At 34.3% G+C, this 14,943-nt stretch overlaps 1 protein-coding gene across 1 annotated transcript; it reads right to left on the bottom strand.

The window, feature by feature from the left end:
- Nucleotides 1-7,841, bottom strand: LOC134249685 (DNA ligase 1-like). Its single transcript, XM_062732012.1, has 13 exons — nucleotides 7,479-7,841; nucleotides 6,050-6,091; nucleotides 5,759-5,853; nucleotides 5,452-5,609; nucleotides 4,875-4,994; nucleotides 4,331-4,672; nucleotides 2,742-3,007; nucleotides 2,195-2,369; nucleotides 1,945-2,013; nucleotides 1,808-1,835; nucleotides 1,547-1,704; nucleotides 1,052-1,334; nucleotides 1-636 (listed from the first exon to the last, which is right to left on the bottom strand). The coding sequence occupies exons 1-13, from the start codon at nucleotides 7,839-7,841 to the stop codon at nucleotides 381-383; spliced, it is 2,355 nt and encodes a 784-aa protein (XP_062587996.1). The 3' UTR covers nucleotides 1-380.
- Between the last annotated feature and the right edge of the window lie 7,102 nt (nucleotides 7,842-14,943).

The following is a 14,943-nucleotide window of genomic DNA, read 5'->3' as shown; positions in this document are numbered from 1 at the left end:
ATTGTACATCACTTGAAATGTTACTTTTAAAATAGATCACAAATCAGGAATATTCAGCTCAGCTGAATATTTGTTATAAAATAAACCTTAAAGAAGATAAAAAATAAAATGATAATTTGACCTATTTTCTATATACATGTAAGACACAAAGTTTGGGGTGTATTCAAAGCTTTAAAATACATAACATCACAAATCAACAGCACAAATACTTACAGAATAAATTACCAGCAAAAACAAACATCAATGATAAACAGAACATTTGATTTCATATAACAAATTTTAAAATTATACAAATTATGAAAATACTTTGTCAGAAAAACTAGTCTTCCTTTGAGTAAATTGTTCTGTTAGAAATGTCAAAATGACCTTGACCCCAAATCTCAGTCCCTGACCTCTACCCTCACTCCGTGGTAACGATCGTAAGATGACGGCTTGTTGTACGGCACTCTTCGACTGGCCTTCAGTTTGTTGCGGAGGTCAGATCCTCCAGAGGAATTTCCAGATGTCGTTATGGTTACTGATTTCCCAGAGATTCTATCCCTGGCATCTTTTCGGCGGCGGGGTTCTGGAGAATAGTCTCTATACCGCGATAACTCTGGAGATTCACTTGATCGGCTCTCTTTTGATTTACGTAATCTAACAAATTAATAAATTATTTCAAGTTTATCAACACAGACATCAAATATATAAAAGAACTTTTTCAGCATAAAATTGAAAGCAGAAAATAATTAAAATACAATATTACTACATTTGTTGACATTGTTCACATGATATTAAATGGTTAATGCCTATGGGGGACCAATTGTTTTCCTTACCAACAAATGATCATTTTATCTATGCATTGGTTATCAACATATTTTCGTAGATTCTATCAGAATCCTATGCCTGATGTTAATCCATCCCTTGGAGATGGACTATTAGAAAAGTTTACGGCATTTAATAAATGAACTGTTTCTAGCCATTCAGAATTCTAAAAATTTGTGAGAAGTTTGGTTAGATATCTCATGGTACAAATAGTACATACAAGCTGTACACAAGTTAAGCCCCCCACCTCTTATTGATCCTCTCCTCTTCTACATCATCAGCATACATCCTCATTGTCCGTTTCTTCTGAGGTGAAGCCAGCAAAATGTCCAGCTCCTGCTCCATTAGGGCTGCCTCCTCATCCACCTCGGGGACCTTGGTGTCCTCTGTCAGGTCAAGGTCATCATCGGATTCCTCCTTTGGAGGAGGAGGCTCTTCCTCACTCTCCACCTCTTCCTCTTTGGGAGTTTTCCCACCCAGAATACTCCTCAATCGCTCCTCTATTTCCCTTTTACTCTGGGGCTTGGCACCTAATAAGAAATTTCAAAACTATTACAAAAGGTCTTACAATTCATTTTTTTCATGATAAAAACAGAAGAATATGAGAAAACTAACACAAGCAGACTGGCTGATTGGCAGTAAGCATTCACAGAGTGCTGCCCTAATTACAAGTTTATACATGTACTGATGTAGGGGTTACACAAATTATTTTTTTATTCAAAGAATCTTTTCATGATCTTACCAAATTCTTCCAAATCATCTGTGTCCATTTTGATATTAACCGTGTCGTCCCCAAATATATCTACATCGTTATAGTTTATAGTTGACCGCTGTGCCGCTATAGCAGTCCTGGCCTCCCCTCTCTGTTCTTTGAGCTGTTTTGAGCGGAATGTTTCTTTCCTTAAAAACAAACAGTTTATTTATGCATCTAATTCACTTTTTTGGGAAAATTTAAAGACACTTGTTTTTCCTAGATTACAAATAATAACAATTAAAATTTTACCTTGATTTGCTGACCAGACCTCTCTCGCCTGAAATGAAACACAAAAAATGTACATGTATTTTAAAGAATCAATCATTTTTAGTGAAAATGAACTGATTTAGAGTATTGATACAATAAAGAAATGTACATGTTCTTACCCGTGTAATTAGGACTGCTGTACTTCTGGTATGCTTTACTGGACTCTCTACCATGTAACTTCCTATCAGCTTTAAAAATACAGGTACATATTTGAGAGTGCAGTTGTAATAAAAAAAACATTTTCTTAGAAAATATATACATACAAATGTAATATACTACCAGTAATAGCTATCATCTTTCATAATGAATCAAAAAATATATTCCTTATATGATTCTGGATAATAACAATAAATTTTTTTTGACATTTACTTTTCATGGCGTATCGCAGGAAGAGATATTTGTTTCGTTTGTAAGGCTTGCCCAGTCGCCACTTCCCTGGAGGCCATGGGATGTCTTGTGGTTTCTCATTGGTTGATTTAAGTTTCTCTTTGACATTCATTTCCTTTTTTCGCTTTTCAACTTTCTCTTTCTTCTTTGTCTTTTTCTATAAATGAATTTGCATGTAAATTTAAACCAAAACCCAGTGTCAAGTACTATAATTGAGTCATATCACACAATTTGTCTCAAATTATTCAGAACTATTTCAAATTTCTGATAAATTTGCAAAAATTACTCAAGTCACAAACTTTTACACATTTACCATACTGCAGAATCACTATTGTTCATATGGAACCAATGGTTATGGAGTTTATTGGTCATCATTAACCCATGAGTTAACATTCCCATGACATGAACTTGGTTAAAAATACATTGGTTCACTGATCATTACCAAGATTCCACAGTGCCCAAACAAATTTGACATAAATGAATTAATGCTGATTGAAATTAGCACCTATAGAAAAATTAATTGTCTTACCTCCTCATCAGATGAAGATGAAGAGCTACTGCTGCTTCCACTGCTGGAACCACTGGATGATGACGAAGAAGATGATGATGATGAAGATGACCCTGACCGACTCGATGATGACGATGATGATGATGACGACGATGAGCTACTGCTGGAGGACTCCCTGGCTTTCTTTGATTGTTTGGCTTTGTCTTTTCTAGACTGCCTTTCCTTTGATGTCCTTTGACTTGTTTCCATGACTGGCTTCTTCTTTTTACTGCTCACTTTTGTTGATTCTGGAGAAAGAAACAGTAAAACTACAGAAAACTTAACAGAAATTTTATTCTGCAATGACTGAGAAGTTATCATCAAATTAAATTCTCAAATATTCCCAAGATAATTTTTAATGGAAAGAATTTTACAAGAGGCCAAAGGGCCTAAATAGTCTTCTCAGTAAAATTATAACTATAGGATCAATGGAGACCTGCCTTACACAAGAACCCCCAGCCCTGGAGCCATAAATTTCTATTTTTCTTTCAGCCAAATGATTTTTATAATCATGCTAATAGTTAGACTGCTTGATGACCAGGGGTAAAGAAGAAAATTTATAATGATTGCATTAAATTTGATGTTTTAAGTCCAATGTTTTCAAGCCCAAGGTTGGAGGGAAATTCATAATTTTTGTTCCCTTTCAGTCATACATCCCATAAGTCAAAATATGTTAAAATTGGTAATACATTCAAGAGAAAATGCTTAATATTTTCAAATGTTAATGCACAACCATGGACAAAAACAGTTAGGAATAGGTCACCTGAGTAACTCAAGTGTCCACAAAAACAACATAGACATTAGAATGACACACACTGTATACAGCAAAACTCGTCTAGTAAGAACACAGATATAGCGGATTTACGGATATAGCGAAGTTTTTTTTGGATAACCAGCTATAAAAAATTAACAAATTCCTTATATGGATATAACAAATTACGAATATAGCTAAGTTATTTCATTGGTCCCAGTGAATTCGTTATAACAGAGTTTTACTGTACAGGGATCGACACTAATTTTTACACCATAGTTGTCAGCAGGGCTAACCATTTTGAATTTCTACTAGCCCTGTTCATGTATTAATTGTCCAGCAGCCGAAGGCTGTTGGCCGAGTCGCGAAGCGATGAGGGGGTAGGTGCGGGAGGGGGTTTCCCCCGGAAAATTTTTAAAATAGAGATGCCAAATCCTCCATTCTAGCTGTATTTTGGGTAGAAATTATATGCCACTCTATGACTGTACCTTAGACATTCTTCTATTCGAAAAAGTCCACATATATAATCATTTAGGGTTTTTCGAATCACCTTTAAATTTTACAATTTTGACAAACAAAAAAAATAATTATAAATGAGGTTTGAAAATAGATTTAATAATTATTAGATACATTGTGTGTAATTGATAATTATTTTTGTTGCTCTGAGTGAGTATTTAGTAAAATTCTTAGTAGCCCTGCAGGGCAAGTTTAAAGGCATGTTTGGTAGCCCAACCTCAATATTCAGTTGTCCCGGGCCAGCGGGCTACCGTTAGTGTCGAACCCTGCTGTATACTTTCCTGTTTTTCCTTCTTTTCCTCACCTGACTTTTTATCCTTTTCACTGACTTCCATGTCTTTGGTTCCTTTTTCTATCTTGTCCCCATCATCCATCAGATCTAACACATCTTCATCTTCCTCCATCTTCTCCGGCTGTGAGTCTGTCTTCTTCTCACTCTGAGGGGGCACCTTGCTGGGCGGCGATCTGACTTTGGCTGAGGAGGGGGATGTCTTCTTTACTGGCTTTCTCTTCTTTGGTGATTCATCTTCATCCTCTGAGGAGCTAGAAGAAGAGGAGGAGGATGAAGAAGAACTACTGCTGCTGACTTTCTTTTTCTGTTTCTTCACCAGCTTCTTCTTCCTTGGTTCTTTTGTTTTGTCTTTATCTAGATTAACAGATAAATTTTTTTCTGTGTGTATTTACTAATTTAGTCTTGTGATTCAATCAAGTAGATATTTACTACCTTTCTAAACCAGAATGAACACTGTTTAGAGAAAACTTGGAATGAAAACTGTACAGTTTAACAAATCAATGATTTACAATATTACATGCATATATATGTAACAGCTCTGGTTATGTATGTTTACCAGTGTCTAAGTCTGAGGTTTCCTCTGCCCTACTGTCACCTCGTAAGACCTCCTCGTAGCTCCTGCTCAGTTTGAGCATGGCTCTGGCTGTATACAATGGATCTTGCCATACCACATTACCTAAATAAAGTGTAATCACCCATAATGTTAGGTTCAAAAATTAAAAAAAAGTATCCAATCAACTTGACCTTTACAGAATAAGAATATTGTACAATGATTTATTATACTGTATACTGGAAAAGTTTCGCCTCCATTTTATTTTCGCTCCTTTTGCCCTACCTTCAAGTGGGTGAATTCAAAATGGGGCAAATACAAAGAGCACACAAAATATCTTTATCAGAACTCTGATTGGCGAATTTATAATGAGGCAAAATTAGTTGCAAGTGTGAAAGGGCATAAATAACATGGGGCAAAAAGAACTCTGTATACAATAGTCTCCTTTTAAATGGACAATGCTGCATTTACCTCCCACTTACAAATATTATTTTTTATTCCTAGCACACTAATCAAAATAACTTCTCATCATTCTATATCCCATCACACAACAAAAGCATATAAAAAATCTAAGAAAACCTACATGACTGATCATCGATCCATTCAACATTCCCAGGATTGAATTCTTTGTAGTATTCAAACACATCCTTTGTATTCATGTCTTTAAGTCCACGAAAATGAATGGCCTCCAAGCGAATTCCACGATGATCTTCATCAATTTTGTCTTCCTCAAGTCCCAAACTTTAGTAAACAGGACAGGGAGAAAACATTATTTTTAAATAAGATGAATTAGCTGATTATTTTTGGGAAATTTCATGACAGCTTTGAAGAGCAGCAGATACAATTATACATGTATTTCAAGACAGAATAAAAGTCAATCATATGCACACCTTCTGTACAACTCCTGGAGATTGATCGAGGGATCCCTCTTAGATATTTCAAGACCAAGTCTTCTTGCTCTATCTGCCTTGGGTTTGGATTTTTTCTTCAAAATAAAATAAAGAAATGTAGGTAATAAGCACAGATACACCCTAGGAAAAACACAGTTGTTTACCCTTTGTTCCTAGAGAGAGGAACAATGCATTATCACCCATGGTTTTCTGTTGATGCCACACATACTGTTATATAAATATATACATGATATAAAACAAGTTACATTTTGTATGAAGAGCCAGACTTACATTGTGGTATTCATCTCTCCGAGAATCATGGCTTTCAGGTATCTGTAAAAGAAATTATTTGAAACACTTACAAACAATTCAGGAGAGAAGTTATTTAACCTATGTTATACAATATAGCAAAACTTGGTGCAGTTTACACTTTATAAATTAACAAGAGGCCCATGGGCCACATCGCTCACCTGAGCACTGTGGCTAGGCAAAGTATAAATTGGTTTATTATTGAAAAGGTAAAATCCAAAAGTAGTCCCATGAACAATCATGGATTTTCTATCTTAGAGAAGAAGATTTTTAAAGAATTTTCCTATATATTTCTATGTAAAACTTTGGTCGGCCATTTTGGCCCCGCCCTACCCCCGGGGGTCATGATTTGAACAAACTTGAATCTACACTACCTGAGGATGCTTCCATATAAATATGATGAATTATGGCTTGGTCATTCTTGAGAAGAAGATTTTTAAAGAATTTTCCTATATATTTCTATGTAAAACTTTGGTCGGCCATTTTGGTCCCGCCCTACCCCCAGGGGTCATGATTTGAACAAACTTGAATCTAGACTACCTGAGGATGATTCCCCATAAGTTTCATCTTTCCTGGCACAGTGGTTCTTGAGAAGAAGATTTTTAAAACATGCAACCAAATTTTCATTAATTGCCAATTATCTCCCCTTGAATGAGGACATGGCCCTTCATTTGAACAAACTTGAATCCCCTTCACCCAAGGATGCTTTGTGGCAAGTTTGGTTGAAATTGGCCCAGCGGTTCTTGAGAAGAAGTCGAAAATGTGAAAAATTTACAGACAGACGGACAGACAGACGGACGCCGGACAAAATGTGATCAGAAAAGCTCACTTGAGCCTTCGGCTCAGGTGAGCTAAAAAGCAAAAGCTACCCCAAGTTAACATAGGCTAAAATAAGCTTTATTCCTTATATTTCAGTGTAGTCAATAAGACAATTTTTCCTCTGAAATGCTTTCAAATTGATCTGAATGATCATAATTCAAAAGTAACCGTAACATCAAGCGGAGTAATAAGTTTTTGACGTAACTCATTGTAATGAAATTATTACATACTAATTAAAAATAATTTTTTCTTTCCTCTTTGATCAGGATATGACAAATTGCTCAAATGGGTTTAAATTAAAATTGAATAAGTATTTGCTCTCGCCCTAACAGTTGCACATCAAAATATTTTTTTCAAATATCTTATTTAAGAAATTATATCTTTAGTAAACCATTACCCTGATTTGGGCAATAATTCTTGGTCACGACCACATAATATTCTGATTTAGGAAACTGTAGCAAGTACAGTTACACTTAAAAAAACCCCAACTTTCTATATGAATTGGAGTGGGTGCAAGTGTTCTGACAGACTAATTAATGTAGTTTTTTTGTATCAGTAAACAATCTGATTCAAATCAGATGGATGAAGTCACCTTAAGAAATCCTGTGGATTGACCCTTGACCGGAGTCTTCCCTAATCTAACATTGAACTCAACCGGAGTGTCATCACTAGAGTCACTTATTTCTCCTTCCTCACTCTCTGACTTTGATTTGATCACTCTGCTGTCATCTTGCACATTTAGTTTCGATCCAACATCTGATTTCTTCAAATTTCCCAAGCGGACGTTAAACTCTACGTCATCCTCTCCCGAACCATCCTCGCTATCAAGATCTTCATTGTAATCAAGCTCTTCCTCAACATTCATAGACACAGCATCCCGTTTTTCTTCGTCTGATTCTGTATTATCTATGCATATTTTCAAGTTTGGGAGCTTGTGGTCTGTTTCTTCTTCCATCTTGAATCCAAACCGGATGTTCAATAAAATAAAAATTGAAATCGTGGGAATGATCCGGATAAATGAGACCATAGACTGTTTTAGTCTTCAGATATCCTTATTTTTATGCCCCCGTAAACGAAGTTTGGGGAGTATATAGCTTTTGTCGTGTCCGTCCGTCTGTCTGTCTGTCTCTCTGTCTGTCTGTCTAGCTGTCTGTCTGTCTGTTTGTCTGTATGTCCGCAAAAACATTAACCTTGCCCACAACTTTTGATTTAGTGAAGCTATGACATTCATATTTCACAGAAAATACCTTTCTTTGGGTACCACCAAAGTTGACCTTTTGACCTTGACCTTGGAGTTTGACCCACTTTTACACAAACATTTTGAACTTTTACTTTGGCCATATCTTTTAAGCAGTAAAAAGCAGGACATTTATACTTAATATATGTATTCTTTATAGAAAGACCTTTCATTCGATATTAACAATCTTGACCTTTTGACCTTGAACATTTCTGTACTTATGAAAAAACTTTAACCTTGGTTATAACTTTTGAACGGTAGGTGCTAGGGCCTTAATACTTCACATATGTAATCCTTGTAAAAAGACGCAAAGAACCATGACCCTTTGACCTTGACCTTGGAGTGTGACCTGCTTTAAAATACAACATTGAACATAATTCTTGAAGGGTTACAACTAGGGCTTTCATACTTCACATATTTAATCCCTGTTACAATACCTTTCATTTGATATCAAGAACCTTGACCCTTTGACCTTGACCTTGGAGTTTGACCCACTTTTACACAAAAATTCCAAACCTTTACTTTGGCCCTAATATTTAAACGGTAGATACTTGGAATTTCAAATTTCAAATATTAATTTTTTGTGGCAAGACCTTTCATTTAAAAGCACCAATTTTGACCTTTTGACCTTGACCTTTGAAATTCCCGTACTTACGAAAAAACTTTAACCTTCACCATAACTTTTGAACGGTAAGGGCTAGGGCTTTCATACTTCAAATATGTAATCCTTGTGAGAAGACCTTTCATTAGATATCAAGAACCTTGACCCTTTGACCTTGACCTTGACCTTGGAGTTTGACCTACTTTTTACAAACTTTAACATTGGCCATAACTCTCGAACTGTAAGGACCAGCGCTTTTATACTTCCCACATGTAATCCCGCAGTTTGTCCTACACCGCAGTTTGTCCTACCTTAAAAAATGTTAACCCTTGAACCGGTAGTTAAAATAGGAGATGTGTCTAAATTTATAAGTTCTTATTTATATTCTGTACTATTTGTTTAATTATTTCAAAAGTTTGAATTTTTGACTTAATATGTCTGTGGTCTTGACGATGCAAGATCGGGTAAAGTTATCTACATTTAAAATATTTTGACTCGAACAGAAGCTGTTAAAGATTATCATGATCTTGAGATTCAAAGTTTTTGTATCGACCATAAAATTTCCTCAGGTCTCCTTTCAGCAGATTTCCTTTTTATGTGTCACTAGATATATTTTGGTTTACTATCTAAACCAATTTATTAAATAAAAACATTCTCTGCAGAATTCGAATATTCTATTGTTATTCTACATATCAGTTCTTTATTCATCAAAGGAGTGAACTCAAACCAAGTCTCAACACGAGTATCAGCCTCAGGTGGACTCTGTACCTGTACATGTATGTGGCATTTCTTGGTCGATCAGATTTTAAACAGAGACAGTTTACAGACAAATGAATTGATATTACAAGGGCTTAAAATCAATATCAACGTTTCTCAAATTTTATTGTCGATTGCAATTGCAACTTGTGATAGGTGGAGTGTTGACTGACATTTTGAATTAAGGTATCAGGACAAATGCAATAGCCTCAGATTCAATGGAATTGAACGCTTAACAGATATGTATGAGCTGAATACCCAGTATATTTAGAAATAATTTTCATGTTTTAGTATCAGTAGGCAAGAGGGGACATGGCCTAATTTATACTTTGTCCTGCCCTTGAAGAGTTATCCCCCTTTGATTTAACTAGATAAAAATCAATGCTAGAAAAATCTGTCCGGTGAAAAAATAGTTTTCAATCATTTTTCTATTCCTAATGATAAAATATGTGTTATCACCGGAGCATTTCTTGATACCCCCAATGTTTATTATTTCATATAAGGTAAGGTTTTTCTCATATTTTTTGTATTTGAAAATTAATGAAATTTTCACAGAATAAAGAAGACAATATCACTAAGTAATGCTGTCAGTGAGATTAAGTTTGACCGTTTTATTTTAGAGGCAAGGTCTGGTCAAGATCATTACATTTTCCCTGGACATTAAGAATAAAAAAAAGAATACTGTTGCCAATCCTGCGATCCCTACAAGTATTTTTAAAAAAAAAAGGTTGCATGACTTGATTTTTTTTTTTTTTTGCATAAAAAAGATACTACCATATAAGGCCTATAAGATGATATTACCAAATTGACAAATATAATTTAACTAAAATGGATAATTGGCTAATCCCAATTTTCTCTACTTTTTAATTTTTTTTAGGATACTGAGTATATATTAGTTATTTTTATATGTTTCTTATATTTATTTTTTTTTCTTATTTTCACATATGGTAAGATGGCGCATAAAGATACACTGTAAAAAAATAACTAGTTAAATTCACGAAGAAAACTAGTAAATTTACTGTCCATACAATCACTACCTTAAAAGTAGTTTTACCAGATATTGGTATATTTACTAGATAAGATTAGTAAATTTAGAATTGATATAAGTAACTTTCACTAGGTATCTAAGTATCTATACGACCCCCGCTCCACAACTCACTATCTTAACCAGTAAAATGAAAGTTTACTAATCATGACCAACGCTTTACGAGGCGGGCATGTGGTATCTGACCCCTAGTACCCCACCCTCAAAATTTCAGACCCCAGGGTAGGGGACTTCGATGTCCCCGAGCCCGATGTTTATTCGTATAGTATTATATAGTAGGGCTAAAAACTGGAGGGCCATATCTCGGAAACTAGAGATGGTACCATCACCATTTTTTCATAGAAGTGGTATCTGACCCCTAGTACCCCACCCTCAAAATTTCAGACCACACAGCTTATGTTAAAATTTTGAATTGCGAACTGCGTTCTAGAACGCAGTTCACTTTTGAATTGCGAATAGAGAACTGCGAACTGCGTTCTAAAATCTGAACGCCATACGAGGCACACTAGTTAAATTCACTAGGTTTTTCTTTCAGTGTACAAAAACAAAACGTTTTGATCGTTTACAAAGAAAGAAAACACTTTTTACGGATTTTTGGCTCAAATCAGTACTTAGATTGGACCTGAGCATTGAAAAGGTAACATGGTTCTATAGTTTGTTCAAAAAATCATATTTATTTGATATACAGTACTTTGAAACTTTAGTCCCTGATTATTAATTCAACTTACATTTGATAATTTCTTAGAGTCAATGATTCTGTAAAAATTTTAACTAAATTCTTTGTTCTATAAAAATTTTCAGAGACAGAAAAGAAGATATTTTCATACGCCACCGTTCAGACCAAAATATAGACCCTGCTAGTTTTCAAACGCAGTTTACCATTTATACTTAAAGTAGTACAATCGTGATGAGGGAAGAAAAATAATGTCTCTTACACCTAAATATATAAGACATATGTAAGCAAATATACTTTGAATATTTCATCTAGTCAGAAACCAGAGAAGAATCCTACCTTTAAAAAATTCTTCTTTCAATAGACTTCGATGCAATCTTCAATAATTATTTAATGCTTTAATAATAATTTTTTTGAAAATATCTTTTGATGAATCCTTTTCTACTTTAAAATACATTGAAATTATACATCAAAGTATAATTTTAAACACAATCAATATATCAAGGTTAGAAAATTTGGTCCTAATATGCAGGGGCGTAACAACGGGGGGGGGGGGGGGGCAGGGGAAATGTTAATAGAAAGCCTAGTTGCCCCCCCCCCCCACTTTTAGTGATGTATGGAAAATGTAGTATTAGAATTGGTACTGAAAGTAGTTGACACTGAGAAGAAATTTACCCCCCCCCCCCCCCCCCCCCCCCCCCCCCCCCCCACGAAATGGGATTTTCGACTTTGGGCAACTTTTCTTTTTCTTTTTTTTTTTTTTTTTGGCTGTCAACTTTTTCAGGTAAGTAAAGAAATTCAGGTAAGTAAAAAAAAAAATTCCTCTGGCTGCCCCCCCCTTTCAAAAACGATGCTACGCGCCTGATATGTGTCGGATACCTTAAAATTGTTGGACATTATTTTCATACTGCTGTGTCTACGAATTATTCAGTTGTTACCCGATAAAGTCAAGCACTTGGCACACGGCGGGTAAGACCGATTAACAAGGGTATAGGTAATTACTTAGAAATGAGTCCTGCTCCAACTTGAAAACTTAAAAAAAAAAAAAAAAAAAAAAAAAAAAAACACCAAAAACCCTAATCTGCTCCAAAAACCTTAACTGGGTCATAGTTGAAATTGTAGCATCTAAAACTTTTACTTACTAGAAGCATCTTCCATGCATATCTGATTATTGTAGGACAAGAATTTAAAACATACATACATGTATGTATATTATATGTATATTGATGTGTTTAATCATGTGTGTGTATTTAATTTTTCCAACAGGTATGAGAGTGGGAGAGCGAGGTTTATATGTTTTGCAATTACATAAATAAAAAAAATTAAACAGTTCTTATTTCATAATCTTTGATAAAGTTATGATTATGATGTATATACTAGTATATTTCAGACTGTTTATTCAGTCGACAGATAATACAACAGAACGTGTGTTTGAAGATAACCTTCTACTACAAATACTAATTAGACCTACGTAAAAGTCGACAGAAGTTTTATCAAGATAATAAGGGAATCATCTCAAGATTCTGTAAATATCAAATACGTATCTGAGTCACAAAGGAAAAACTCTGTCTTTAATATTAAATCCTATTTTCCTGAGCAATTCATAAAAACAGATACTTGCGGATCAAAATTCAAACACGACCAACCATATTAATTTTGAATATTTTATTTTTTTTGCTTCTATACGCCTTATATATACGTGGTCCTGACTCCACCCGCTTTAGACATAATCAATAGGCATTGTACAAGTGATAAACACACAGATAAAAGTTTACAAAACATTTTTTACAAAAAGTAGGCTAGTCGAAACCTATTGTTAATTTTCTAAAAAAATTGATTCAAGAATATAATCAGCAGTAAGAAAATTATCAATTCACTACATCAAGGCAGATCACCTTTTATAATTATCAATATAAAGATCCTTAAAGACAACATGGAAAACTTGAACAAGATGCATTCAAAGTCCATTTAAGATAGATTAAATATTACCTAGTGCAAAATCAATAAAAGTTACAGTTTGATTATTATCTACAAGCAATTGTCAAATCTGCTCTAAATAAAACTTTGTTTAAGGACAGATGATACAAACAAATTCTATCTTTGAAGGAGACTTAATATTCATATCACAGGTTTAGAAAAGTGGATAATTCTTAGAATTTTTTCTCCTAAGAATTGGAAAATGAAATAGAGTTGGAAAATATGACTAATATTTCAATGAAATTATAAAAATGGATAAAACACACTCAGTAAATAAGGTTTACAGATGAAAATAAATTTCAGAATATGTTAGCTTGGTGCTAAAAGTGTATAAACTTTAGAAAAATATACCAAGCCAGGTGAATTTTATGAGGAAAAGCAAAATGGTAAAAATCAGCCCATATGATATAGAGTGATTTATACCATTTTGCTTTCCCTCATAAAATTCACCTGGCTTGGTATATTTTTCTAATTTTTATATTACATTTTTAGCACCAAGCTAACATATTCTGAAATTTGTTTTAACCTGTAAACCTTTACTGAGTGTGATTTGTCAATATTTGTTTTTTTTTATTGAAATATTAGTAATATTTTACAAGCCTATTTCATTTTCCAATTCTTAGGAGAAAAAATTCTAAGACTTATCCGCTTTTCTTAGCTTGTGGCATGATACTTAGTCTCCTCCAAACAAAAAATTTGTTTGTATCATCTGTGTTTAAGCTCGCTGAAATATAATATGGATCTTTATGTGCAAATAAAATGCCACTATCTATAGAATGTATAACTTAGTTTACAATATGTTTCAAATTATCAATGAAATATCTGGAAATAACGAACAGTGACTTTAACTTTTCTTTCATCAACCTTCCTTACTTATGTGCAGCAATATACCTTCATCACCTGCAGATACGGAGTTTATATATCTCAGTTGATTCGATACGCAAGAGTATGCTCTGCGTATGAACACTTTCTAAAACGAGGTAAATTATTGACAAACAAGTTGATGAAACAAGAATTTCAGCAGTGTCGTTTAAAGTCATCATTTCCTAAGTTCTATGGTCCAACAAGTTGATGAAACAAGAATTTCAGCAGTGTCGTTTAAAGTCATCATTTCGTAAGTTCTATGGTCGGTACAAGGACCTTAATTGTCAGCAGATCAATTTTCATTGAGTCAAGTGCTGACAGGCGTTTTTCATGCTAATTGTTAGTCCATTGTTTCTACACTGAATTGACGATGGATTTTTCCGTTATTACCCGATCATGACAAGGAGAACACGGTGGATGTGACCGGTCGACAGGGGATGCTCACTCTTCCATGGCACCTGATCACACCTCTGATGCTGTGGAGGTCCATGTTTGCTCTGCTCCTGTTTCGAATTGTTTTGTGGACTTTTGATTTGGAATACTGTTCGTTATCTCCATGTGTTTTATATGAATTGTATTTTAGAAGAACTTGGATTTAATTCTTTCAGTCAGTGGTAATTCAACTTAAACTCATAGTTCCCATCAATTTCTAAGGAAGAAATTCGTCAAAATCATGTCAGTTTTGAATATTTTCAATTGCCCAAAGAACCAAAATGAATTTGAATTTGATAATTAGCGATTTTTCAATAAGAAAAGAAAATACTTTTCTCCAGCAAACTTATACTGATTTCAATTTAAGATCTAGAGTGACTCTTAATATACCGATGTGTCGTATCATGTTTCTTATAGTGTTGTTAAAACATTTGAATAAGATAGATAAAACTTACTCTCTTCCTTCAAGGTG

Source organism: Saccostrea cucullata, unplaced genomic scaffold, assembly GCF_032062105.1.
Source record: "Saccostrea cucullata isolate Sc308-1 unplaced genomic scaffold, CSIRO_AGI_Scuc_v1 ctg305, whole genome shotgun sequence".
Lineage (NCBI taxonomy): Eukaryota > Metazoa > Mollusca > Bivalvia > Ostreida > Ostreidae > Saccostrea > Saccostrea cuccullata.
The sequence above is the reverse complement of the archived record's forward strand: the minus strand, read 5'-3'. Positions and strand labels throughout refer to the sequence as shown.